General features: G+C 45.4%; 1 protein-coding gene across 1 annotated transcript; it reads right to left on the reverse strand.

Moving 5' to 3' along the window:
- Positions 1 to 564: 564 nt before the first annotated feature.
- Positions 565 to 27,874, reverse strand: LOC135395240 (DNA damage-regulated autophagy modulator protein 1-like). Its single transcript, XM_064626479.1, has 7 exons — positions 27,747 to 27,874; positions 7,558 to 7,714; positions 5,600 to 5,667; positions 4,270 to 4,445; positions 2,293 to 2,470; positions 2,104 to 2,168; positions 565 to 1,516 (listed from the first exon to the last, which is right to left on the reverse strand). The coding sequence occupies exons 2-7, from the start codon at positions 7,686 to 7,688 to the stop codon at positions 1,334 to 1,336; spliced, it is 801 nt and encodes a 266-aa protein (XP_064482549.1). The 5' UTR covers positions 7,689 to 7,714; positions 27,747 to 27,874; the 3' UTR covers positions 565 to 1,333.

Consider the following 27,874-nt stretch of genomic DNA (forward strand, 5'->3'; position numbering starts at 1 on the left):
CTCATTCCGGGTCGTAGGTGTACCTTGCGCTGTTTCCCTTCACGCAAACTTGAATGCTCGATCTCTACCGGGCGTTCAGCTACGGTATGCCCCCCATGTCACAATCCAAATGGAGTTGATAATGTTATCAGCCTTCATCGGGAATGGGGAAAGTACCTCAAGCTAATCCTCAGAAATAGTAATAATTGAGGGTAGACTTACACGAAAGAATGCCGTAGTGAGCTTCTTAGTTGCATTTGCTTTCATGTTCTAACCCCAAGCTTTCTTATAATTCTGGTTGTCTCATATAGCACGCTCTGAACCATACTGTGTCTGAACAACTCTGGTGATGTTTATGAGGTAAGAAATATTTTGGGAAGTGTAGTAATGTGCATTGCCAGGCGACGCGCTTCGCGCATATTGGTATCTTCTTTTCCGTGATCTTTTTTTTCTCTCTCGTGATATTCTATGTTGCTGGGTGTTTGTGTGTAGTGCACCGCCCATAAACTATTGGAGTAAGTGGTCACGACTGAGTAAACAGATAAATAAATGAGATGAAGCACGCTTACAACTTACCGAAAGGTATCCAACGCTTCGAATGTACATTTAATTTACAGTATATTTACAATGTCTACAAGTACAATTGTAAAGTACATCAAAAGGTGATGATGGTTCAGCGAACACAAGGTGAACACAAGAAGTAAAATGAGCATTTAAAATTATGGACGGTCTCCTACACTTGTCGACAAGGCACTTGTTGGTAGTACATATGATAATAAAGATGTCACTGTGTACACCTGACAAAGGTTCGAAACTTGTACATGTAGTATTGTAGTAGTATACACAGAAATATAGGCACTGTCATTGTCTTACATAATGTTTGGTGTATGTCACACTAAAAACCATGACTGTGAGACTCTGCTAACACTAATAATTATTTGTAACTTCTCAAACTAAAATTATAAGACTCCTGCCTTCATGAGCAATTACTACGTTTGTGTCTGGTGTGACAATCACTAATGATCTGGGCCGTAACTGAAACGGCCGATCAATTTTCCAGTCTTGAATTAGCCATTGACGTACGTGTTCCCAAGAAGCAAAGCCAAGGGCCCTCGAAAAACGATTAATCTAACGCCTGTCTCTATGAATCTTCCGACATTCCGTGCCAAATGCTTCGTATGATATCGCTAGAACCACAACACATACAAAGAAATCCAGTATCACATGCGTAAAATAATTTAAAAACCCATATGAAAACATGCTGTCTACCTGAGACTCACGGCACTCAACTGGTCTTCATTGTTCTAAAATCACTCTATGTCACACGCCACTAAAGCACCCAACTTCATCACAGTCACAACTTCATCACTTCGTGGACTTCATTTGTGTTGTCTTTCTCGTGAAGATCTTCGACATTTTCAACGTGGAGTGAGACCCGGACACGTTTCAGGTCTGGCACTAACGTAAGAACGTTGCAGAGAAGGCCCAGGATCATGACCCATTCACCAAACGCGGACCACGGACTGTTTCCCTTGTACTGTGGAGAGAAAAATGAAGGATTAGTAGTTGTTTACATGTTGCAGAAAGTAGAATAAATGACATATGATGGCGGAGCGGAATATATTTCCTGCCTCGTTAAAAATAGATAAACCCTGTGAAAAAGTTGACTATCGATATTGCTGTCTAGTAATCGATTTTGGTGTAATGATGTAGCCTGTTACTTCCACGAGCGTAAAGTTCGCCTGTAAAGTTGGTTTTTCTGCCCCCTACGTGTTATGTGGCGGAGGCTTCTTGCGGACAGTCCATCAACTCAATGCTAGTGTTCTGTTTTTTTTTCGCAGTAGATTCCTTCTGCGGCATATTTGACAAAACCAAGCGCGCCTTCGATAAGGTATGAATAGCAGACTTCGTCTCCTTTACCGGTCGCGATGTATGTTTTATGGCGGAAGCTTCCCACATAGCAGCTTGTTGAATACAATGTTCCTGCTATGCACCCAAGTTGCTAACTTGTTTTAAGAAAACCAAAATTCGTGATCACGACATTGTTAGTTGAACAAAGTCTACCATTCCATTCTTTCAGACTTGCTTTGTGTGGATATCTGAGTTCACAGCAGTCGGACTCACCAATGTACCGTGTTCGGGAACAGGCCGCAGGTCTTCCAGGTCGTTGTAAGGTGCGAACACAACAACTGGTGTATTGTTGAGGAACATAATTTGAAGTTTGCTTGGAACGCTTTTTCTGGTAGGTTGGTACAAAAAAAGCTCGAGCGATATGAAATGATTACATTAAAGAACGAGAGAAATAAAGGATACGTGGAATGGAGCCTGCTAGGCTGATTAGACTCGAAGCAGCTCGCGCATATCCGAGGTAGACTCTCTTTTTGTCGTGGCCCAACATCCACACGAAACACGTTTGGATGAGGAAGTATGAAGAGGCGTTCACGAATAGGATTCCGGCTCCAAGTAGATGAGGGAGAAGCACTGGCAGTCTCTGAAACGTTGGTATGCACAATAACGTTATTATTACTCACACACTTGTTTATAGCACACACGTATTTGTAGCAAAATAATTTGTGGAATCGCGTCAAACGGACTGTTACAGGGCACAGAACACAGTCGCCTCTGTCGGTACCATGCTCGAGCGAGCAAAATGGTTTTTCAGCTAGGTTTTGAAATCCAATCATATTAGGGCGCTTTGTTTATTTATACTTTATTAGCGTTTACATAATGCGGGTATAGTTCAGTGCTGAAGAAAGCCATATGCGGGACTCGCGCTTTAATCGCGCTTGTATTGGTCTCTGCTATCCACATGTCCTGCTTTTCCTTTCTCACAATTTTGTGATTACGATATTGTTATTTCTTGTGGCCCTCGGTGCTCCTTTTTTTTTTTTTTTTTTTTACTGCATAGCCGCTGGGAGCATTACACTGCGGACTCTGGTGACATTTATCTGTAGCGAAACTGTCGGCTGAACTGAAGTGTAGTTGTCGGCGACCAGCGTGCAGGGCGCATTTTTTCATCTGGCTCTGTGCTTTTGTGCTGGCGTGTACTTTGTGACATATTTGGGTGGCCAGGCGCCCCGTTCTGGCCTTGTCAGTTCCCCTCTAGAAGTCCGACCCTAAAACAATATCTCCCGTTTTCACGGATGGCAAATAGTTTCGGGATCGGTGTAATGTTCAACACGCCTAACCGAGACAACGTTTGTTGCCCGTACGCGTAATAGTTTCTAGATGACCAATCGTACGACCATATTTATTCCACAGAATCTAACTTAATACTGCGTACGCTGTTACATCAGCCAGGAACATTTTTCGAGCGAAGACGCGTGCGCAGAAGCTTTTGCGTTGCTGAATTTAGCGAGCATGTGTAACGTCGTTTGGCAACCATGCGGCACTGTTTTGAAGTGGAGTTTTCAACGAAGTTCTCCGGAAATAATTCATTTGTTTACATGCAACCGAGTCTGGCAGGAGAATTCTTTATGAAACCTGTAATATGTGTAGGGTCTGACGTTTTCGGGTTAAACCCGATTCCGCCCTGTTGTTCCCTTTCTTTCACTTATTCGCCTTCTTTTTTTCCCCCTTTGAGAAAGCTCCAAGTTCGGACCAACCTTTCCTTCAGAACCGAAGTGATTCCTTAGAAAATATTATGAGTAGCAGCATATAGCTAAGAAGCAAAAATCCCCATTCACAAATCTATGTTGTCTTTATGGTCAACTTTATTACAGAAAAAGATGGAGGAGTTCAGAGCCTCCCACACCTCAGGTCCGCAATTGCGACTGTATATACGTGCATATGGCGATTCGAAACCAGTTCTCAGATATCATAGATGGTGCCTGTGCTGACGTCTCAGACGGTATGAACCGTTACTGCTACATAGTATGAAAGCAAAGAAGCAGCGCACTGACATGGCACCTAGCGGGCACCCACGCGCTCCTGATCTTGCCGTACCTCGTCGTACTAGCGATGGGCCTGCGTGACTCATCCACCTCATCTTAATACACAAATGTAAATCAAGAATGTGTGCGTACACAGTATGCTCCAATACCAGATGATGTGGCACCAAAGGAACATTGCTCCCGTACTACTACATAGTTGACGGGTACGACTTGAGATTCTGGAAACTGGACGATCACATGGTAGCACAAAACTTCTCGCCAACTTTCTCAAAAGGGTCACTTGTACCACGATGCTTTCGCTGTCATATCCGAGCGCGTCGTGCTTTCTGCTGAGCGTCCTTCCTCTACTCGGCATGGTTGCCATTTCAGTACCCTTTATAGCTGATATGTCACTCACCCAGGACCCGTCTCGTCTTAAGTGGCTGACTGGGTTCGTGCCGACCATGGCCATGCCCAAGCAGGTCAATCCAGCGTTGAAGAGGGACACATAGTTCATTAGTGTGATTACTCCTCGTGGTTTCTCGCTGTTTACAGCTTTCACGGAGACGTAGCGTATCAGGAATGATGTCATAGCTGTCCCAAAGGGTGAAAGAGTAATTAAACATGAAATATACTAGAATTGCAACTTTCAGTTCACTGAAAACAGCGTGTAAAAGGTGTAGAAACGGCAGCATGGAGAAAGTGGAAATTTTAACAGAAATTATAGAAATCATAATAGAATATTACGAATTATGAAATACTATGCATACAGGCTTCTTTATCGGTATTCGAAACGAAAGCGAAACTTTACAATTAACATAGGACTTCCGGGAAGTGAGAAGCGTCAACTGAAGTAGAAATTGCATTTCGATTTCCATTGCGTGTGTGTTTCGGTAGTGACCAGTTACAGGCAACTAACCATTTGAAAATTAAGTTTCGTCCAAGATCTTCAGCAAGATGATTGCCCCAAAGATGATCTGCTGCCCATTGAAGTTAAGTGGGTGACATTCACACAGTTTGAATGTTTCCTTGTGATTGATGGCAGCAGATCTTGTGGGCATGAGTTGTGTGTACAACATAGAGCTAAGTTCCAGAACGTGCAAGCAATGCCGCATTCAAAATAGCTGTTGGTTTCTCGTTGGCTGCATCTACGATCATGACCAACGCTACAGTTATCAGTCCTCATGTTAATTTCCCAAAGCAAGGGTGAGGTGAAACCTAACCAGACGTCACCCCGTTCACCAACTTTCCACGTGGAGGACGACGTTTGCGAACAATTTGTACCGTGTACTGAATCGCCTCCGCCATTAGCAAGATTTGGAACCGTAACCTCGGGGTCAGAAAGGCAACACTTTACCAGCTTATCCACCCAGGCAGATTTTCATTTTTTTTCATACCAACCGACAGGAAAAAACTCCATTTATTTTGAGAGACCACCGGTTGCATTTGGAAATAACGTCTCGCTTCTTTGTAGAGATCCTAGATGGAGAGAATGGACCTTCGAAGAGCGAATGTTTATGTTGAAAATGGCTATAATGGCCACCCGGGGTCGTAACACTTTGGGTGTCAAAGAGAGACATTGATAACGTAATTTTTGTTATCGAGGGGGGGGGGGGGGGCTTGTCGATATTCGCGTCTCTGCAGCAGAACCAGAGGAAATAGGTTCCATTCAACTCACTTTCACACGAGCCTTTTCCCTTCAAGTACTTATTGAGGGATGCAAACCCATGATTGTAACCAGAACTTACCACAGAAACCGCATACAAGAAGAGCCAACCCGAAAAGTGCGCTCTGAGGTGCGTGGCCACCGGCGTCACTAAGGAATAACAAAGAGAAATGACATTAGAAGAGAGGGAGGGGGTGATGTTTGGGGAAGGTGCGGTCAGCCTACTCAATGCGGTTTGGGGTTGTGAAATCTCGGGTTTGATTTAAATGCACAAAAGAGGATGTCATTTTTTATTTGGATTTGATTGGCGGCTTCATTATGAGCAGGATTTAGATTGAATCACACTTTTGCTCAGGAATTTAGATTTGGTTGAATCACATTGTTGCTCATGGATTTGAATTTGTATTGAATCACAGTTTTCCTTATGAATTTGGATTGAATCACGTTTTGGTCAAAGATTTGGATTTGAATTAAATGGCGTTCTTGCTGATAGATTTGGATTGGCTCGCGTTCGTGCTGTGGGGTTTTAGAACTGCATTAACTATCTCTTTCTCGATGTGTAGGTTGATTTTGTCCCCGTAAGGCACAAGGCGGCTTCTAACTCTTCATATGAGTCTGAAAAATACACGTATGGAGAATGTCCTCGACACGATTTTCTAGCGGCGATACATGGCCTGCTAAAGTTTCGACGTTTTCCGTGCCAGCGTTATTTTTCTCGACTGGAAAATCCCGTCCTTTAAAACACCCTATATTCTCAAATGCAGTAGCAAACAGGCCTTATTTGAAGGCAGCAACACTGGTAGCAGAATTGGGGGACAATCCTTGTTTGAAGACTGTGCCCAATTCTGTTGCCTCAGTTTTGCCCGGAAGGCCGTATTAATTTTTATCTCTATTTCAAAATGCTACTGGCCTCCCTCAAAGTTACAATTTGACTAGTGAGTTTTAATTTACGAACGAACTTCTTGAATCTTGAAGTTTCTGAAGTGGATTAAAATTGTCGGTCATCTGGCTACTAACTTGTCACGCCAAAGATGGGCGCCTGACCGCAGGTATGGCTATCGTCCGAAACTACTCCAGCGTTCACCACGTATCAACCAAGAAAAGCAGAGCCTGACGAACCGCACTCGTGCAGTCTGCTGGTGCATGTTACAGGATATGATAGGATAAAGCGGCGAAGAAGGCGCAGCTTGGTCACGGATTTGTTTGCCCAAAATAAAAAGACCTGATTTTTCATGCAGCTCCTATGTGCCTGAAAAGTTCAGTGTCACCTTTTTTGTTTCGTTTTGGTGAGTAACTGGGTATCTCCAGGTGCTGTACACGCCACGAGTAGTTAACCTAATACACCCAACTCCTACTCGGGGTACGTACAAAGTAGATGTGCCAACCGAATCCGCGAATCAAGGAATCCTAGGCAGGGATTCGAGATTCGGGAATCCGAATCCTAGTGCCCAAAACGGCGAATCGAATCTTTCGAATCCACCGACCGATCCATTATCTCATTGGTAGAAGAAGAAGAAGAAGAAGAAGAAGAGGTTACGTATAAACTATCATAAATAAAACATACATCAAAGTGTACTTCATTTCTGCGCCTACGAACTAAGAACGCTCCTGTTGATGAAGTTCATAACCTTGTTGTTGCAGCATGTAGTACTACATGCAGTATGGCGGGCTATAGTAACATAACAATGTAGTAACATGGCTAATCACGGTGGTGGTGGCGGCGGTGACAGGGTTTTCGTCGTCGGCCTCACAGAGGTGGGCTACGCCACGACTAATGACTAATTACACACGTACAGTGAATCATGAGGTAGCCAATGCGTGGAATTGAATAAAATAATTTGGCTAAATATTTCACCGGCGCATGATGGACATGACGGACAATGACAATCCCTGTGGTTTGCTTGGGAATATTGTGAGCAAGTTTGCCTAACAAAAATGAGCCTGCATTACTTGATTTTTTACGCCGCTTAAGGAGTATAACGAGCCTAAGGAGTATAATGCGCGCGTAAGCAGTATTATAACAGTACCATCAGTACTTACCTGACGTATGGAAGAAAAGCAGGAACATCTTTGAGCAACACACTCCACGCGTATAGTGTCAACACAGACGTCACGATAGTTATCACGAACACCCACGGCAGCCAGTAAGCTCGGGGAAACTTGATCTCCATGACTTCTTTTTCCAGCGGTTTTTTACCTGAAACCACAACATCGGGTTTGAATCCTATCACCAGTAGCCCGCCATATCACCAGCTTCGACGGATGGAAGCCATTAAACCCCGTGCACTGTTTGATCACAGCCATAACTACGACACACTGCCAGCCTTTTCGCGAAAACTCGGCGGAAAGGATGACATCAGGAGCTCGAACATTGTGCACACTGGGACATCAATCGTCCCCGATAACCGCTGGCACAGTTCTTGTGTCGATAACGCAAGAAAGAGACAAGTGTAGATTTAAGTGTTGCGCTATCCACAGATACGGAGGTGATGTAACATGACAGATTTGAGCAATGCTCAAAGGACGAAAAGATAGCGGCATTACTTTCATTCTTCTTCTTCTTTTTTTCGCGGGATACGACGCATTTTGTGGTGGCGAAATTTACTTTTGTGAACTTGAAGTTAATGTTGGGGGAAAAGTAAAAGGGAGAGATTGAATTCGTCACAGGACGAATTCGGCTACTCCTATTAATTCGTCACATGACGAATTCGGCTACTCCTATTAACAAACTGCCTCCCGAAAAAAAAGAAAGAAGATGGAAACACACACATACACCATTTTCGCCTGCCATACGTGAAGGTGATAAAACTAATGGCGATTTCGGGTGATGCATTTGGGGCACTTTTTTCTGCCCTGAACCCGTGCGGTATATTCGGGTGGTGCGGTCAGAGCAAGAGCCGCGTGTTCGGATGATGCACTACGGAGCAGTTCGCTCGCCCCAAGAGCACTTTTTTGGATTTTGCTGCGAGAGGCCGAGCCAAAACCGTCCTCAACTCTCTTCTTCCGCTCTCGACGGCGAGCATGCGTATTGCTCCTGTGGCTGTCTGCCTGTCACATGGCCTGTCATCTGCAGTGATTTCCCCAGAAATTCACTCCTGGGGGGGTGCCGAGCTTTCAGGGGGGGGGGGGGGGTTACGCCTGGTGAAGGTTCCACTTAAGGAATTTTTCTTAGACACGGAAAGAATCGTGGCACAATGTTGACACCTCTGCACAGCTTTCCCGTTTTATTTGTACATGTTATTAAGTTAGAACACAGCACATTAGAACACAGATTCATTATGAACGGCATTTCAACATTAAGATGCATAATCTTACTTCACTACCATTTCTTCCATCGATGTCCTTCATGAAAATGCCGAATGGAAATTTTTTTGGATATCCACTAACGGTATCATTAAGATAATTGAAAACATGAAGCTCTCATCATCCGCAGGGACAGACGGCATGAACTCAAAGGTGCTTAAAAATATTAAGGAACCGGTCGCAGTCATACTGTCACAAATGTTTGCCCAGTCCTTAAGCATCGGATACGTGCCGGCTGACTGGAGGGTAGGACAAGTTATACCTATCTTCAAGTCAGGTTCCCGTCACGAAGTTCAAAACTACCACCCAGTGTCGCTCACATCAGTGCCATCCAAAATACTTGAGCACGTCATATTCTCTAACGTTATGTCATATCTCGAATCCAATAACTTGCTGTCACCTGAGCAACATGGCTTCAAGAAAGGACTTTCTTGCGAAACCCAGCTCGCCGGATTTACTAACGACCTTCACTCTGTCATGGATTCTAACCTTCAAATTTATGTAGTTTTTCTCGACTTTTCAAAGGCTTTCGACCGTGTACTGCGTAACCGCCTACTTTACAAACTATCGCGCTACGGAATCCATCCAACCTTAATTAACTGGATTCCATTTTTTCTAACCTCTCGGGTTCAATTCTGCACAGTGGGAGGTTCATCCTCACCGTTGCAGGAGGTCACTTCTGGTGTGTCACAGGGTACTGTGCTTGGACCCCTTTCTTTCTTCTCTACATTAATGATCTACCCTTTGTAACCAGCTCACCAATAAGACTTTTCGCGGATGACTGTGTTATATACCGAACAATATCTGACACGCAAGACCAGGTGGCACTCCAGTCGGACCTGCATAATATTCCCGCGTGGTGCTCCGCATGGCAGATGCAGCTTAACAGCTCCAAGTGCAAGGTAATACAATTTTCCCGTAAGCTTGAAGATTACAAAATAGGTGATGAGCTGCTTGTCTTTAGTCGTTCGTACAAGAATTTAGGCGTAACTTTTACATCAGACATGAAATGGTCAGCCCATGTACATAACATAACCTCCGAAGCCTACAAAACACTGGGTTACCTAAAGCATAACCTTCGCCTTTGCCCTTCCCATATACGCCAGAAGGCTTTTGAAACTTTTGTTAGATCGAAGGTTGAATATGCTTCTTCCATTTGGAGTCCCCACCTACATTACCTAATCACTTCACTAGAGTCCATTCAGAACAGAGCTGTGCGCTTCATCTCTTCATACTACTCACGAGAGGTTAGCGTCTCCAGTCTGAAGGGCTACTTTAACATTCCTCTTCTCTCCATAACACGTAGAATATCTAGGTTATGTTTACTTCATAAAATATACTACCATCCCACTCTTCGCTACAAACTACTCCCTTCTCTGGACTACGTTTCCGAACGCAGAGACCACACGAAGAAAATCAGGCAGGTAGCTTCACGTTCTGGTCCTCATTTCCATTCGTGCATTCCCACCGCAATCAGAGATTGGAACGCCCTTCCAGATCACATTGTGAACCTGTCAGAGAGCGGGCAGTTCCGGTAGCAATTGTGTGGGCTTTTTCTTCAGTGCGATTCTTAATATTTGTGTAATGTGGTGCTTCTTTTATGTAATTATGTGTTGGTTTACTTTCCCACCCCTCATGTAAAGCCCTCGGGCATTTGAGGTAAATAAATAAATAAATAAATAATCAAATCGCAAATGGTTCTTGATGATCCACATTGTGTTTGCGTGCCCGCACGCATTTTTGCTCGTATATGCGCGCAATACATTCATTGAATAGTCACTTCCAAATGATTTTGGACAAATGCATGGTACGATCATCTGCATGACTGTGGTCCTACAGCCCAAGTTTGACACTACAGGATGTAATTCGCTTCGCCGAACTCTCTACCAGAACGTGTTGAAGGCCAAGCTGGGTGGGGTCACCTGAGAAATTTCAGAGGGGGGGGTTGCAAAAATGCAGGGGGTGTACACCCCACCCCCCGTGGGGGGTGTAGGGAAATCCCTGGTCATCTGTTTCTTTGTTGCGGTGAATCGCCCAGCCCATTACCATCCAATGTATGTGTGTGTGTGTGTTGCGTTCACCATTGACGGCATGGATCTTTACGAAAGTAGTAGCGATGAAAGTTCAATTGACACCGATAATGCGAATGACAAAGAGGATGATGTGACCTGCTTCTCGCAAGCTATGCTTGTGGTCAGGTGAAAGTGCGCGACGACGCCGACGACGCTGCCGGAAGTTCACGAACACGACGAACGCACAATGCGTAGCAAGCAGCGACCCTCGTAGAAGAGAGGTAGGGTGTCCGACAAATTCGGGTGATTGCCCCAGAGCGACTCCCGTGTAGAACATGCACTCGACCTGGGCGCTCTCGCTCGGATTACCAGGTGCATCACCCGAAATCGCCATAGCACAATACCGAGCACCAACCTACCTACCGGAAGCAATGGCAGCGTACGCGTCTCAGAATCTTATCTGTTGATAGTCAGTTAGTTAGTTAGTTAGTTAGTTAGTTAGTTAGTTAGTTAGTTAGTAAATTAGTAAAATAAAGTAAACCTTGGAGCTATCAGCAACCCACCATGGGCGCTACCTGCTGCATTGCAAGAGCTGTATAGCTGTTACACACTCTGATTCATAATACTCACAGCAATCACAGCGGGATGCCTCAAATACTCATACGCACTCAATCAATAGAACGGGAAAACAATATAGCACACTGCAGATCTACAAAATTAGGTGTCAGCAGTTCACACTAAAATGGAGTTCGCACTTAATGTTCACAATACAGTTGTGAGACCAGTCTCACTCAAGAAGGCTACCAGCAGACGGATTGCCTTCCTTTGATTTCGCGGAGTATCCCAAGGACCCAATAAATGAGTCAGCTCCACTAGGGTGATTTGTCATGCGTAAAATGCCGGCAAGGAGTGACTGTCTCTCTGATCTGAAGTGGCGGCACTCTAGCAAGACGTGACCATTGTCATCCACCACATCACACTCGGGGCACAACGGAGACTCAACAAGACCCATCCTGTGCAGCAGAGAACGGCAGAACGGGACGCCAGCTCGAAGACGGTGAATAAGTGTCTCAGCAGCTCAGGGTACGCCGCCAGCCATAAAAAATCTTAGGTTGGGGTCCATCTGTCGTAGAACATTCAGGTTACGGCTACTGTCTGCAAATCACAGTCGACGAGAAACGTCGTACGTGACGCTGTGTGGTAGTCGGCGGGCGTCGTGCGCTGTGAATGGAATAGGACGACATCGATGCATACTGTGTGCCTCTGTAGCGAGACAGTCAGCCTTCTCATTACCAGGGATACCGCAGTGGCTGGGTACCCACTGGAACCTTCCTCGTGACCGTCCCGGACAACAGCGTCGTGAACAAGAAGGGCGTCATACACCATCGAAGCGCACGATGAGAATGGGTCGCGGCTGCGTAGCGCAGATAGAGCGACTTTGCTGTCGCAGTACACTACCCAACGATTGCAATTTGTTGTCTTGATGTATCGAAGAGCTTGGGTAATGGCGTGAATCTCTACGGCAGCAGACGATGACATGTGTGATAGGCGATAACGCCTTTCAACGCCTCTCTCGGGTACCACAAAGGCGGACGAAGAAGAATCCGATGTACATGATCCGTCCGTGTAGACATGACAGTGGCCGTTGTGGAGCTCTGCCATCATCTCCAGGACTCGCTGTTTAATGACATCCGCATTGACGATATGTTTACTTGGACATTTAGGCACAGTCAGGGATACAGATGGGTCCCGTAACATCCATGGTGCAACCATTGGGGGTGCAGGCGGTTGAAAGTTTGTGGGTAGCTGGTCGGCGTGTTCGGCGACGAGCGAGTGAAACTTAGAGTGGCACCTGTCGCTAAGCTTCCGGACTAATGGATGTTTTTCATGCCGAGTCAGCAGGCGCAGGTAATGGCGCAGTGCCTCTTGCACCCTCAGGGCTTGTACAGGTGGTTCATTTCCTTCCACCAATGTGCAACTGTCTGAAGCTGCTCAAGGTAGGCCCAGTACTGTACGCAGGCTTCTGGCTAGTGTTCTCTGCAGCTTGAGTTCCGCTGCAGCCGAGAGCCCATGGAGAACGGGAAGAGAATAGAGCACCGTATGCCTCACCAGAGATCTGTGAAGCCTCAGGAGAGACTTACAGGAACTGCCTCATCTCATGCCACCCAAGGAGCGCGGAATGGTGCGATAAGCATCGGAACGGCAGCGGAACGGCAGCCCTCGTTGTGGTTCGGTCATAACAGCTGCGGATGGACTGAGCAGAGCTCTCAGCATTCGACGCTGATGTAGGTATATCCTTAATTAGCGATCTATATTCCTTCCAATTCGTAAGAGAAACATATTTTCTCGGCCTCTGAGCACTAGTCCCTAGTCCAGAGTGTGATATTAGTATGGGAAGGTGGTCGCTCCCTCTCGTCTCCACGTCCACTGACCATGTAAGATCATTCAGAATGTCTGGAGAGCAAATCGTTAGATCCAGGCATGAGCTTGAGGAATTACGAATGAAAGTTGATGACCCTTCGTTCAGTATGCACAGCTCTAGATCTTCGATGATGTTCGACAGCATTCTGCCCCTGTTGTCAGTTCTGGCGCTACCCCATATGACGTTATGCGCATTGAAGTCGCCGCACACTATGAGAGGTGCAGAAAGTCCGGAGAATATCTCTCGCAGCATGTTTTCAGGAATTGTGGTGGCTGGAGGTAAGTAAACGCTGACAACAGTCACTGTCATAGTGCTGCTGAACCGCACCTTGCACTGCACAAACTCACAAGTGTCCGTTTGTGAATTCCGGAGGAGTGTTGCCTTACACAAAGCATGGCGGGGCTCAGGCCAGCAGGACGATGGGAATTGTATGTAACGTAGCGTGAAACACGAAAAGTTGCCGGTACTTTTGCTTCACTGATCACTAGAACTGGAAACAGGTACCTGTACAGGAGGTCACGTAGGTCACTCATCTTGCTGCACAGGCCCCTGGCGTTCGATTGCGCAATCGTAGACAATGTGTGCAGCACGTTGAGTTCCCAAAGGAAGTAGATCTCTTCAATACAGACTCCATGGCCAGAAACGCATGTACCTCAGGAAGTGCTCGAGAAGCTGGAGACGCTGCGATGATAGCACGGGGGGCAATGAAGAACATGTTGCACAGGAGGTACAGGAAGGTTCCTTGCGAGTCATTGCTTTGCGGGAGTGCGACAGGAGCTGAAGACTCTGAGTAGGGCCTACGGAACAGGTTCAGGTTAGCCGTGTCCCTTGGGCTTGGTATAGGACGCGATGGCGTAGCAGTTGTCGTGGAAGGTCCAGCTGAGGCCGAGGTTCCGGTCTTTTCGGAGGATCTAGGTTCATTTCGCGTTTCTCTGCCGGTTTTTGCGACATCAGCATACGTTGGCCGTGAACGATTCCTTGTGTTCTGACGCGTTTGTTGTTCCCGCGTGACAATCGCGGCGGAAGAAGTAGATGGTGTAGACTGAGCAGAGAGGGCTGGTGGCGGACGCACCATGTCCTCGTTGAATGTTGGAGCGTGACGATACAATCCAGGTTGTACAATACAGGGTGTTTTTTTATCCGCAACATATATCTTTAAAAAACCTATGAGAGCAGCATGGATGTCGTTTTTGTAGTTGATGTATACGGCTAGCGAACAGCCTCTCGAAGAGAGTATCAAACTACTAGAAGACTAATTACCTAAACTTTATTAAGTAACTCTTTCATTAGGGTCTTTCGGGAAAAAGTGAGCATATTATGGGAGACAACCCTCGTTGAAAGCCATTCTATTTTGTAAGAATCCTGAAACGAGCACGTACTTTTGAAATATCTGTCGCCGAATTTTGCTATGCAAAACGAAACTGAAACTGAAACCGTGCGCCTCAGGAGAGCATGACCTTCGCCGACGGAGGCTTACCTGGGCCGCAAAGCAGTTGATCTGACCAGCAGGTCGGCACCTACTCCAATCATCTCCATCGCTCCAAAGCACGTGGCCCCCTGACGTGAGATGAGCGCTATCCGCCCTGGGGCCCTACTCCGATCTATGTCGGTAGCGCGAGCGTGTCGTTCGGGAGCGGGAACACGTGGTATGTGACGCAACGTAACGCCAGCGATGAGAACTTGGTATCCCCTGCGCTCCAAACGCGTCGCCCGTAAGCGACGGTCTCGCTCACGGGAACGACAGCCTCCACCCTGTCGATATGGCGGATCATACTGTCGTTAAGCGGAGCGAGAGCTGTCAAGACGGCTGCAAGTTACTTCGCGTGGCTCATATATAAACGCAACCACGGTTGGCGCCGGTGTTTAGATCGGGCGACAACTGGTTTGGATCAAATGAAACATCTTTATTGAAACCACTTCGCCACAGAGACAATTCTCCACTATCATACATGTCAAACAATACACAAAGGTCTGCCTGAAGCTTACATTTCTCCACTTGTGAACTGTCCTGACAGCTCATTCTCTGGTAATTTAATGTCGCGACTGATTCTGCCCACTGATTCTAATTACGTGTAGGTCGTCAGCAAAATGCCCGTGAATAAACTGCGGTGCTCTATCACGAACAGTAACCCAATTTCATATTATTCGTGCGTTGAGCGAGAAGCGCGAGTCTTCTCCATCATCAACGCGTCGTCGTCGTCGTCTGCTTCCAAAACAAGGCATTCCACGTGATTCTCCTCCTATTACATGCACTATTGGCTCAGAGTGCGGCGTCTCGTTCCCAGAGGTCTTAACCTCTAACGACGAAACGGTGAAAAGTGCTCGTCGCTTTTCGCCCCAAGAAATAGCCCACCGCACCGTTCTCTTCCGTCCCTTTGGCAAGGGAGTTAGTGTCAATTCCCTGCGACTTGCGAAACTGGAAGAATACCTCGAGTCTGAAGCACCCGGTGAGGTCACCGAAATACGAATCAACGTGTCAAAGAACATCGTTGCCGTCGACGTAAGGTCATCTGGTGTCACTGTCAGCCTTCTGTGACTTTGGCCCCTTCGCTTTGTGACATACTTCTTCCCGTCTAGTACTTGGATCATTAAAAATTGTTATTGCTGGTCTGAGCCTCGTCCTGTCTTGTTGCTGTTCGTCCTTGACCTTCCTCAAGCTCAAGGAAAATGTTACCTGCTACATCTGCACACTAGCTCGCTTGCCTCCTTCTGTTACAACATGTTTCTATCAATGTATGCTGATGATATAGCCCTCTGGTGCATTGGCTGTAAAATGGGACAAATGAAAACCCAAATGGAGGCTGCTCTAGAGGCGACAGCGGACTACCTCGAAAACGCTGGGCTGTCCATCTCGACGGAAAAATCCAAAGCCATGATCATCAACGGAAGACGCCGCAGAAAAATCGAGATCAAATTTCGCGGCCACACCATCCCTCATGTCAAGACCCATCGCTTCTTGGGCGTCACCATTGACAACAAGCTCAGTTGGAGTCCGCAGGTCACGGCTATCAAGTCGATCATCGGAGCATCGTCACGCATGCTGCAACGTCGCCTTTCTTCCTTGTTAGCCCAGGCACCGACAGGGAGATGCCGGGTGCAGGAAAAGTCCAAGGAGGAGTGCTGGTAGCTGTGGGTGTGACCACAAGGTCAAGTACACTTGTCTTCGGTTGAGAGACACATGGATGTACGCTGCAGTGCTTGCATTTCCGGATCTTCATAACTAGCTGATGCGGCCGATGGTGAGCTAGAAGGCGGATGTACTGCCGGCACGTCTCCCCGTAGCGAAGAACTTCAAGCGGGGGTTCCCTCGCCTCAGCAATGACCATACGAGTCTCTGCCGCTCGGGGGACACTTTGGAGTCTGAACAGAGGTTCGAAATTGCAAGACTGGCCGCGTATTCTGATTGGGCTTTGTCAGTTTTTGCTTTTACAAAGTATTGAATGCACAGCACCATAACTTGCACGACTCTCCTGTATCGGCAATAAGAATTTAAAGAAGTTAAACAAATGGTAAAGAGGAAAGAACAGAATAATAGCTCATGACCTCTTTTGTGTATTTACTCTTTTCTAATTTGCGCTTCATATGTCATTTAAAATCCCGAGAAAGGCCTTGTTCATCGTGTTGTGTTTGTCGTCAGATAATGCACGTCATTCAGAACCAAACCATGCCGGAATGTTCTGAAAATAATTCCTAAGCAAATTACATGTTTTCTGTTACCATGCCAACACAACGAAGCAGTGTTTCTTGTATGCTATATAGTTTATATAACATAGTTCGTAAGGGGCTCAATGAAAAAATGGGGAGCAGTAAACGAAAAGGAAATATACATATTTTTACGTACTTAGCCCCAGCATGTGACTTCCTATTCCGTATACCTTTGTAGGTGATCGCAACACAGTCACGACACTTCCTGATTACGCTTTACATAAAATGTATCTTTCCATGACGGGGGCGGCGAGGGATCTCCACGGCTCCTTGTTATGAGGTCGGCGATTCTACTGGGTCAGGGTTACATTGTTGCGCGTTTCCTGGTCGATGTTTCTCAATAGCGCCTCATCAGGGTAATGGAGGTATGACGAACACATCAGTCAAGGAAACGGACAAAATATGACGTTCTGCTGAACAAAAGCTCCAAACGAGCCGTAATCGACGAGTGCACGTTGTAGTTGAAGCATCCAGGGAATCACCATGAAACATTTCAGCATGGAGAATTCATTGAACGCTTTCTGGTGTTTTCTAGCAGTGATGATATATAAAAGTATGCGTTCTATCATCCGCTTATCGTCACGCAGGGAAATGCTTTTTGGTTCAGTTACACATTCCGACATTTTATACTCACTTGGTCGAACCTTTTGAACTACATGGTGAACTCCATCATCATCTCTGTTCTTCTCTGGTCATCTCTTTGTTTTCTCATCATCTCATCATCTGTTTGTACTTTCTGTCTTTCTGTGTGTAAGCGTACTGGGGTAGCCAGTTCGACTTCGTCGAAATTCACATCCACATTTTTTCTTTATCATATCACCATCACCATCAGTTACAATAAATGGCGATATATTCAGGGTCAAGTGGGCCTACTTATGGCCGCACTAGCAACCTCCTGGGATGTTATCATCATTAATTTTGACTGATGAACTATTTAATTATGAAAGATAGAAGTCCAGCGCAATGACAACCTATGTTCATGTTGCTACGCTGATACTATTGCCGTTTTCGGGAACAAAGTTCGAGCCAATAGTGCAAGGACATGACGATAGATTTGAAGGTCAGTTTCCTTTTTCTCTTTTCGTAATGCAGGACAGTGTGGAACAACTAAGTACATACTTGCCAGTAAAATTCGATCAGCATTAGTGTCCATGGAGATGCGCAGAGGTAAGGCAGTTAACTCTAAAATTATCGATATGTCTACATTTATACCTATAACATCAATAGGCTGTTCATTTGATGAACTGCATGGTACGTGGTTTAACGTCGGTGGCCGTGATGGTAGGTGAGGCAGGGAAAGGTGGTGATACTGTGTCTGCTATCGGCAAGCGATTTGCCGTCAGTAAACGAACGAAGCGCAATATATATGGTCTGCGAACGAACTCCACTTCGATACTCAGTATACAGCACGTCTTTCTTTGTTCCCATTTTCCAAACAACGCTTGGTATATTGCACTTCGTATTACACGCTTCTCAATATAGAATTGTACAGGAAACGATCTTGTAGGTGGTAGTGCGCCGCCGGTGCGTCTGAAAGGGTCGACCATCCTAGGTGGACCTCCCAACTTATGGTTATCTCGTTACGTGACTGCTTTTTGCGTTGGTTAGTCAGTTGACTTGCGGAACTCATCCGAATTAGCAGGAATTAATTAGCGTGACAATTATAGGTACTCCGATGCTTGAGTGCATTTGCGGTTAGGTACCAGGACAACTTCATTTTGTAGAGGTCGTTCGAAAAACCTACTATAGCCACTATTTCCAAGCTATCTCCAGAACGACTTCTGTAGGTATTCCTCCTACCACCCAGCAACCGAGCCCATACACAGCTATCTTGAAGCAACCACCGTCACGCACTCCGATGTCTCTCGGGTGTCCCATCTGCGGAGCAAAGAAGATCCTAGGACACGCCTTTACAGAGGGCGTCAAAAAACTCAAAAGGAGAGCGAAGTACCTCTACGGAGTACCCGGAATAGCCCGAAGCAACGTACTGTTCCTCTGTTCCGTACAATCGGAAGGAACAAACCACTTTATTCTGCTCATGGCGGAGATCTCCTATAGCGGCTGTGGAAGACAGGTGAAGCAGCAGTTTTCCAGGGGGCTCGACAGTGTCTTCAGAAAGCTCGTGAGGCAATCAGAAAAGGGTTGAGAGTCAGCGTCATACATGGAAAACTTATATTCTATATGTTACTAAATTATATAGGACATGACGCCGGAGATGAAGAAGTCAAAATATAGCATACTATAGCCACTATCGAAAACTAGCGAACGAAACTCGCTTTTATCTTATTACAAAGTACACATTGCCTATACAAACCCTCCTGACTTTCGCGTGAACACTTCTCTACCCAGCCCTAAACGTACATTAATGTGGAAGAAAGTGGATCGCCCCGTCGTGAAGGCCGTACATTCTTCCTGTACACTTCGTTGCTAAGAAAGAAAGACGGAGCCATTCGCTTTTTCGCAACATGACGATCTCTGAATAAGACCACTTGGAGGGATTCGGACCGTCTCCCAAGAATTGATGATGCACTGGATGCCGTCGGCGACTGTACCCTCAGCTACGGTAGCATATTTTCTTCTACGCGGCCTTCATTCCGGATATTGGTAATATCCCAGTGAACCAATGCTTTCTTAAGAAGAAAACTGCCTTCATGACTCTGCCAGGTCAAACATCGTTCCATACGGTCTGTAAACGTTCCGGCTACGTTGAAACGAACACTGGACTCTGTGACTTGGGGTGACAACTGGCTTTCCTACCTAGATAATATTGTAGTGTACACATCTTCCTTTGCGACCATCTTGATCGTCTATACTGTAGACTGCCTCGTGGACACGGACATGGCATACAGCTAAACCGTGAATTAAAAGGCATGCCACTTCGCGTAATCGAAATCCTTGTCTGCATTGCCCCACTTCGGAATTTCATTAAGCCCAAGTAGAATCAGATATGACTCTGCGTTCGCTATACCAAAAGCGTTCACAAGATATCTTTGCAGTTTTCTCAAACGCTCGTCTTACTTCACGTGTTCATTTGGAGTTTCGCGAACACAGATTCTGAGTTCTACTTGTCCCCAGTGGGCCCCGGGCTGCATTTCACGCCGTAGGTGAGGGGCTAACCGCCTCTACAACGCTGATACCGTCCTTTGCCAGTGGTATAGCCGCAGTCCTCGATAGCAACTCCTGTAGTGCTTGGAAACCGCACCCCCCTCCCCAACCAAACCAGAACAGCTAGGACCACTCTACTGCGGAGGAGTGTGCTGTAGCCACTTGTGTGATTCATAAATTAGGAGTGTGTTGCAACTAGGAGTGTAATTAGGGTGTTGTAGCCACCTGTGTGTTTCATAAAAAGATCGACCGTCACACACTCTGCTTGCTCAGGTCACCTCAAGGCTATTTGTTGGCTGGTACAGCTTGCATCAGGGTTAACTTGAACGCCGTTCCGGCCTGCGGACCCGGGTGGTGCTTAGAAGAAATAACGGCGGAGAGTGTTTGTGTCATCTCGTTCCAGTTAGATGGGTGACCATCGTTATGAAGACGCTGTTTTCTGCTAGGCGCTGGCAGGGCAGGTCTATTAGCGCTTCGCAGCCTGAAGCGGTGTTCAAGTAAACTATGACGCGAGCTGTACGTATGGCGTAACCAGGAGTGCTACGTCTCCTCGAAATATAAGTTCAGAGGTAATTCCTCCACTTGGACATCTAAGAACTCCGGTGATTTGGTAACGTGCTGAGGGTACATCGGACATATAGGGTTCCCACCTAAGCCTGGTCGACGTGATGATTGTACGCTAGCCCGTTTGGTAGCAAACATACTTGGTATGTAGAGCCGCCTACCGTCACCATATATACTGTGGAATTTCATGTGCCGGGAATGTTTATACACTGATAAGTACTGTTCATACAGCAACGGTTATAAGTTGTTTTAGCATAATTAGTAAAAGTTTAAACGTGCTTTGCTTTCCGGTCGCCCACAAGTTTGCATGCGTAATGTGCCGTCTTCTTAATTCACCAGCACGGAACAATGTCTATACGCCATGACCATACGCGAAACGAAATATAACAGCAGAGTTACTAAAGTGTAACGGGGGCTATAAATGATTATGCAATTTTTTTTTTTTTTTTTTCATTTTTAGTGCCAAGGACGTCCGCAACGGTCATTATATTTACTAATATTTTCCGGAAACATATGTCAGAGGGACAATGTTGTACAACAGCTACACACAAAAACCAATGGTCAAGAAACACTATAGGAAATCACACAAGGAAGGTCGAAACCAAACTCGCAATACGAGCACGAGAGGAAACAGTAGGAAATCATACAAGGAAAAACAAGAACAGATTATGGGAAGTGCTCGTATATTGAGAGAGAGAGAGAGAGAGAGAGAAATACATGATGACGATGATATGGGGATGACCTCGTATATTGAATCGTATATACGAGCATATATATATACGTATATATATATATAAGTGCTCGTATATACAACGCCTATTGATATAACAATAATAGCTTGGAGGACGGAGAGAACCCTTTTCGGAGAATGTGAAGAGAGTGAATGAGATGTCATATTTACCAGGCAGAATTTAATAAACATTTAGCTACACAGAATTAGGTCACACATACAACGGTTAGGAGCATAAAAAGGCAGGATGCTTTCGCAAACGCATTCAGACGTAAGGTTCGATGAACTAAAGAATACAGAGATTGATATATTAAGGTGGGTTCGATATTACATTGACCGGGTGGAGAAATACAACGTAAACACCGCGTTCTGTAGACTTTTTTTTTATTCCGTGTTAGCAGCGCGAAGCAACTGTGGCTATAAGGTGCGTACAGACGTGGACATATCGAGAGAGGACAGCAGGAAGCAGTGAGGAACAGAGGGGCATTCTACAGATGAAGACCTGAGATACACCTGATATAACAGTAGTGCCACATGTGCAGCGCTTCCCTCGAAACGACTGCAGTGCTGTCAGAACAAGCGCGGCTGGGGCCGCCCCAGGCGTTGGACCTGCAACTCATGAACATGGAAACAAAAACATCCGCACGGGATTGAGAAGGGTGCGCACCAATGAAACAGGGCTGCTAAAGTATGAAGCTTTGAGTTACATGCAACTCCGAGATCTAGCACAGAATAAGCATGGCAGTCGACTGTGTTGTTGAAAGGGCAATGAAACACAGTTCCTTTGACGTTATGTGACTTTTGATTTATTTGAGTTAACATTTTAAGCAATTACAACTAACGTCATATCACGAATGTGAACCATTTCAAGGTCATACTGCAATGGGGCGAAAACAGATGACAGAAGGCTCCAATTTGACGCCATGAGTGCTCTGCAGTATAGGGAATGCGGAGTGATGCCAACAACGGCATCCATCGCCACCACCACCAGAATACTGAACGTCCGAACGTTGTTTACAAGAACATTGACGAGTACGGTGATACGTGGAAGGTACAGCTTGGGACAAAAGTTTACGGAACAGCTGGGTGTCGCACTTCTTTATTGGGGTGACACCCTAGCAGCAAACAGGAGCTGACATACATACTGAGAGATGGGTAGAATTACTGGTCACCCGTTTCTTATTCGAATTCTTCCTAATAGCTATCACGGGTTCGCTCCGATGAAGAAATGTGCTAGTGCCGTGTTCCGTAAACTTTTGTCCCAATCTGTACGTATGATAAAATAGACGTGCCACGAAGAAAGAAATGCCTCAACTATTCAATATACCACCAGCGGGGAAATATGACTTAAGATGACTGAAAGACGACCCTTACTTCGAAATCTCACTTGGCTCCACAAAGCTGTTTCAGGGCAACTTCGAATCTCTTCTTGTATGCGGCGATACGGACATTACTTCCCTTATTCCATTAACCTACTACAGAGCGAACTGTATCTATCAAACGAGTCATTGTTCAAAATAAAAATAAAGATGTTGGAAAATAATAAACGAGTGCAGAAAGAATTCCATTGCTTTGTTAGTCAGAACGGTAAATCCAAAGAGAAACACAGCAAAAGAGAGAAAGAAAGAAAGACAGAGAAACTGAGAGACGCACGCTAACAACTATCCGAACATCACACCAACTGAAGACGACATGAAGTGTGAAGACATGTCTTCATGTCCGTGTCGGGCAGCAATAGCAGACTTTTTGTTTCTCAATTTGTCTATGGAAATGAGGAATGTGGAAAACACGTTGGTGTTCTAGCGAGCTCATGCCCACTATAACACCAGGGTTTTGATGTTATATGTAAATCGTATTATGATCCACAACACCAACGTTACTTTTCTGTCTAGTTAAGGTTGAGCAGTATCAAAGATACGAACGAAGACTGAATAAGACGGGACAAAATGAAAATAAATATCGTTTTATGAGACTCCATGACGCTGACAGCAGAGCAAGGCCAAAGACACGGGTCGTCCTGTTCTCTTCTGGTTCCTTACTGGCTGTCACTTACCGTGCATTACGCTAAATAAGAGCACGACACAAACTTGAGGAGGGGAACTGTTTCCTTGCACCAAAACGAAAAAAAAGAAAACGGGATTGACCAGGACAACGCATGAGTTTTATCCAAAACTTCACTGGGAGACATCCATATTTTCTATTCCAAGCGGGAACCAAAATATCGCAGACTGCTAATGGAGCTTCTTGGGCTTGAATGACGGCGGAGAATGACCCACCACATCATCATCCCATTTATGTGTGTGTGTTCTTGGGTTTCCTTGGTCCATGCAAAACTAAGACAGAACTATTGCTACTGCTGCTTTTGTGTTGTCAGCCCTTATTGCGCCTCTGTTTGCGGTAGATTGCGATGCTGTATAGGGTAAAGTGGGGCTACTTGAAGACGAGGGCAAGTTGAGAACAGTTCGGGTTTTTCGCGTGGCATTTTCTGAGCAATAATTTTTTCTCGTCTGTGACACCAGGGTGAACACAGTCGTTGTCTGAGTTTTGAAGTAACGTGTTGACGTTCTGCACGTGGCTGTTTATAAACACCTCAGACGCTGTTTTGCAGATGTGGTCGAGGTAAGAGGGGCTTTTTTTTCAACTGTCGCGAGCATTGACTTCCAATTTGCTCACTTCTGCTAATAAAATATGACCTCGCAGTTATGATTCTGTGTCACTGCCCTGTGTTTCCATGTGCATTACTCGTGGCTGACCTTTCGGCTGGCCCCAACCAAAAGACAAAATTTAAACTGGGCATTAATTTTTTTATGTCCTCAACTTATCCATAGGGTGGGGCAAGTTGCTGAAAATATGTAGCCTGTCATTTTCGGCTCGTACGAAATAAATATACGGTTTAGGACCACAGTAATTTGTGGATCATTTCTCACACGTTTGGGGATTCAGTTAACAAATTATGGTACAATTTAGGTGATTATTCTGACTGCTATTCACAAAATAGTTCAACTGTCTTCAACATAGACCACCTTACCATAGTAGATGTTACCTTTTCGTTCCGTTCTTTTTTCTTTAAGTTGTTCTGTCTCACAAAAGAAATGAAACACTCACAGTACCCGAAATGAATTCGATTCATCCCGAACCCTTCATCACAGAATATCCAGAAAGTAGTCTACACCAAACGAAACAAAAGCGTCTTACCTCTTTCTCACAATTTCTGTAAAGTAACTGACTTATGCGTTCCTTCCACCTACTCACGAAACACTAGCCACAAGGCTTCACACTTTACTGGGCAAGCAAGGCCGCAACGATGTTATGCAACCTCCTGCAGGTCTCCACAGATCTGGACGAAGAGTATAACCGCGCCTTTCGAACTAGCACCTCTCGTCTGACAGAAAGAATAATAATGTTGGAAAACCGTGCAGGTGGGGATTCACGGAGAGACGGAAAGGGTGAAAGGGAAAGTCAAGTTCACCCGTTCTCCGAAGGCGATCGGCCATGGAAGACCGGATTCAGCGTTGGCCTTTATCACATTGGCATCGGCCGCTATGACGTCGCCTGTGACACTGAAACGGTTCTCGTGACGCAACCAGTGTTATAATTGTACATACGCATATACGATGTCGTCCTCCCGATATAGCAAATGGTTCTACGTGATGTCTTCCGGCGATGGAAGTGCAGGAAGCCTTCGATGTATCCGGAAGACGTGCGTAATGCATATGTTACGATCTAACCGCACACATCGAATGTAAATAATTTTAAAAAAAAGTGTTTATTTGCAAAAACGCCCCTGTTACACGCTAGTAAGTGTTTTCGAAAATAATCTGTTTTAGAAAACACCTCTAGTTATCTTGCCTATAAAACAGAATATTTGTGATCTTCGGCTTAAGTGCTTGCGGAAGAGCAGAGCCTGCACTTTTGCTCGTACCCCCCTGTTAGTATTCTAACTGCAGCTGTTGCTTCTATGTTTGTGTCACACAGTTTTCTTATTAATCGTGAGCTCAACGAGTGATATTTGGCGGGACAGTTCCCTTCCAGCACTTATTTCCATACTCGGGCTTTTTTCATTATGGTGCACACGCCACCTGCACTCTGGATTACACCATAAGACAGAGAACACTCGGCATGGACACCTCACTTACGCTAATGTCACTTTTTGGCTTTTGATTCCACCGCTTTCCATCGAAATAGTTTGTGGTAACCATCTATTACATCGTAGAATTCGAATTAGAAGGGGGGAGAGGGGAGCGAAAACTTCAGCTGCAGCTTTTTCACCTCCTGTTTCATTTTTTTAATTCCATCTCAACAGTGTCCCAATGTGAAGGTCAACTAAGGTTCTGAGTTCTGTAGGTACAGCTGTGTTGAAGCTACACTGAAAAAAAGAAAAAAGAATCGCTCTGGATGTCGGTGTTGCCGAGAACAGATGAAAGCCGGTGGGCAAATAAAGGAGGCGGGCACCAGGAAAATATCGATATATTTTGGCAGCTGGAGGAAGATGAGTGTGACCTTGGGCTTCATACGCTGCGTGGACAGCGTTTCTTGGATGAATATTCTTCTTGCGTGTGATTTTAACACACTACGCACATTAACGCATTTTTTAATAGCACATCCAACTGTTCTGGGACCCCAATAGCATTCTGGGTTCTCATTGCGCATGCGTAACCCACAATCCTTGTTGTTTTGTGGGCGCACGCTGCTTTTCAAAAATGGTGTCTGTACTGTCTGCACCCAAAGTGAACTTACGCCGCTCTCGCGCGGCGCGAGATTTTGCGAGAGCCACAGAAAAAGGGGGAAGGAAAAAACACGCTACATTTTGTGTAACATAAATTAAACAACAATATTTGGAAGAAAACTAGTATTTTTAAAATTAGATAAATGTCATACATAAAATGTGTGACTATACCGCTTCATGATGCCGCAAGCCTAAGGAGCTCCGTTTTGGGTTGCCGATGGGGAAACCCCTTTTTGAAACTCTCACTTGCCTTCGTCTGCATCCACCGTACATCCCGTTTATAGCGTACGCTAAAATTGCGCCCCTTATTCTGAAACCTCATATTGATCGTGTATGTCACACATCCCAATAATTGCTATAACTGCGATTACAAGGAACCGCCAACAACACAGACGTATTAGTTTTCGACGTGGTGAAAGGCACGTATACTTCGAGAGGGAATGTATCCAAGAACGGGACATGAAGCAATCATATTAGCGACCTTGAGGTCCAAGTCATTTGATACCACAGTGAGTTCACATTTGGCCTGGCAACCATGGAAGATTAGCCTAAGCTGGCGGAGGAGTGGAATGGTTCTAATGAAATCGCAACCCTCGATTGCTGTTTTTGGCATCCGTTCATGTCTCTCGAGATGAACAGAATGATTACATGTCACACACAGGCGGCGATGCAGAACAACAGCAACAAATACACGTTGTGACGATGGGTGAGGGACTTTGGCTCTTGATTTGTGGCCCACAACCCCAGGGCGCACTGTTAGGTATGAGATATGAAATGGTGGGGTGACATGGTTATGGAGTTACAGGTTCACCTAAGTATCTAAATATACCGTTATGTTTACACCCCGACCTCCAGCGCAACAACAAAAAATCACGGGACATCTAACAACCGTTTGGTTGTTAGATGTCCCGTGATTTTTTGTTGTGATCAGATCTCTTGTGAGCCTTTCTCTCAGTCACAAATATCCGTGCAGTGACTTCGCGACTCCGTTGACAACATTAGGATTCTAGGTGCACTTTCCCAGTTTGCTGTGCATAACTTTCAAAAACTGACGGCATGACGTCTAGTATGCTTGCACTTGGGTACGGTGTTCGTGCCCTGTACGTTTGTAAAGTTAGAACACTAAGTTTGCTTTGCAGGGCATAAATATTTTTACGATGTAACGGTAGGATTATCACCTGCGCAATAAAACTATGATCGAATACGAACGTACATAATTCATAATTGCAATGTACATTGTTATGCACGAAGCAATTAAAGAATCATGCAAAAAAAATTACGTGGTTTCTGTGAAATGTCATGCACACTTGTGTTGCATTTACGAACATCCTAAATGACGCGCACTTAACAGTTAACACCATGTCTTTAGGAATGCAGATTTCGTTTTCTCTCCAAGTAAGATTACACTGTGTTTTCGACGGTTGAATTATCCAACAAGTAGAACGTTGACACAGCTTCATTCTTTATTTCAACATTCGCAGCGTCCTCGTCTCGAAGTGCGCGGGACGTGAAAGTGTTCAACGCATTGTATGCAAAATACCAGATCCACGAATACAATACAATGAATGGTGTTCACTTTGCATGTACACGAGTTAAACACAAAACAGCTGCTCGTACATTAATAGTACTAAATGAGAAGGAAAGTGAGCAAGCAACACTTACAGGAGAAAAGGGAAACGACTTCCGACCACAACAGGTGAATTCCACTGTCCAGAGTCCCTGTCGCGAATACTTCCACGATGGGGCAAAGGAACTTCCTCGTAGTTTGATCCAAGGACGCGCGGGAACTT

The sequence above is a fragment of the Ornithodoros turicata genome, chromosome 5 (assembly GCF_037126465.1).
Source record: "Ornithodoros turicata isolate Travis chromosome 5, ASM3712646v1, whole genome shotgun sequence".
NCBI lineage: Eukaryota > Metazoa > Arthropoda > Arachnida > Ixodida > Argasidae > Ornithodoros > Ornithodoros turicata.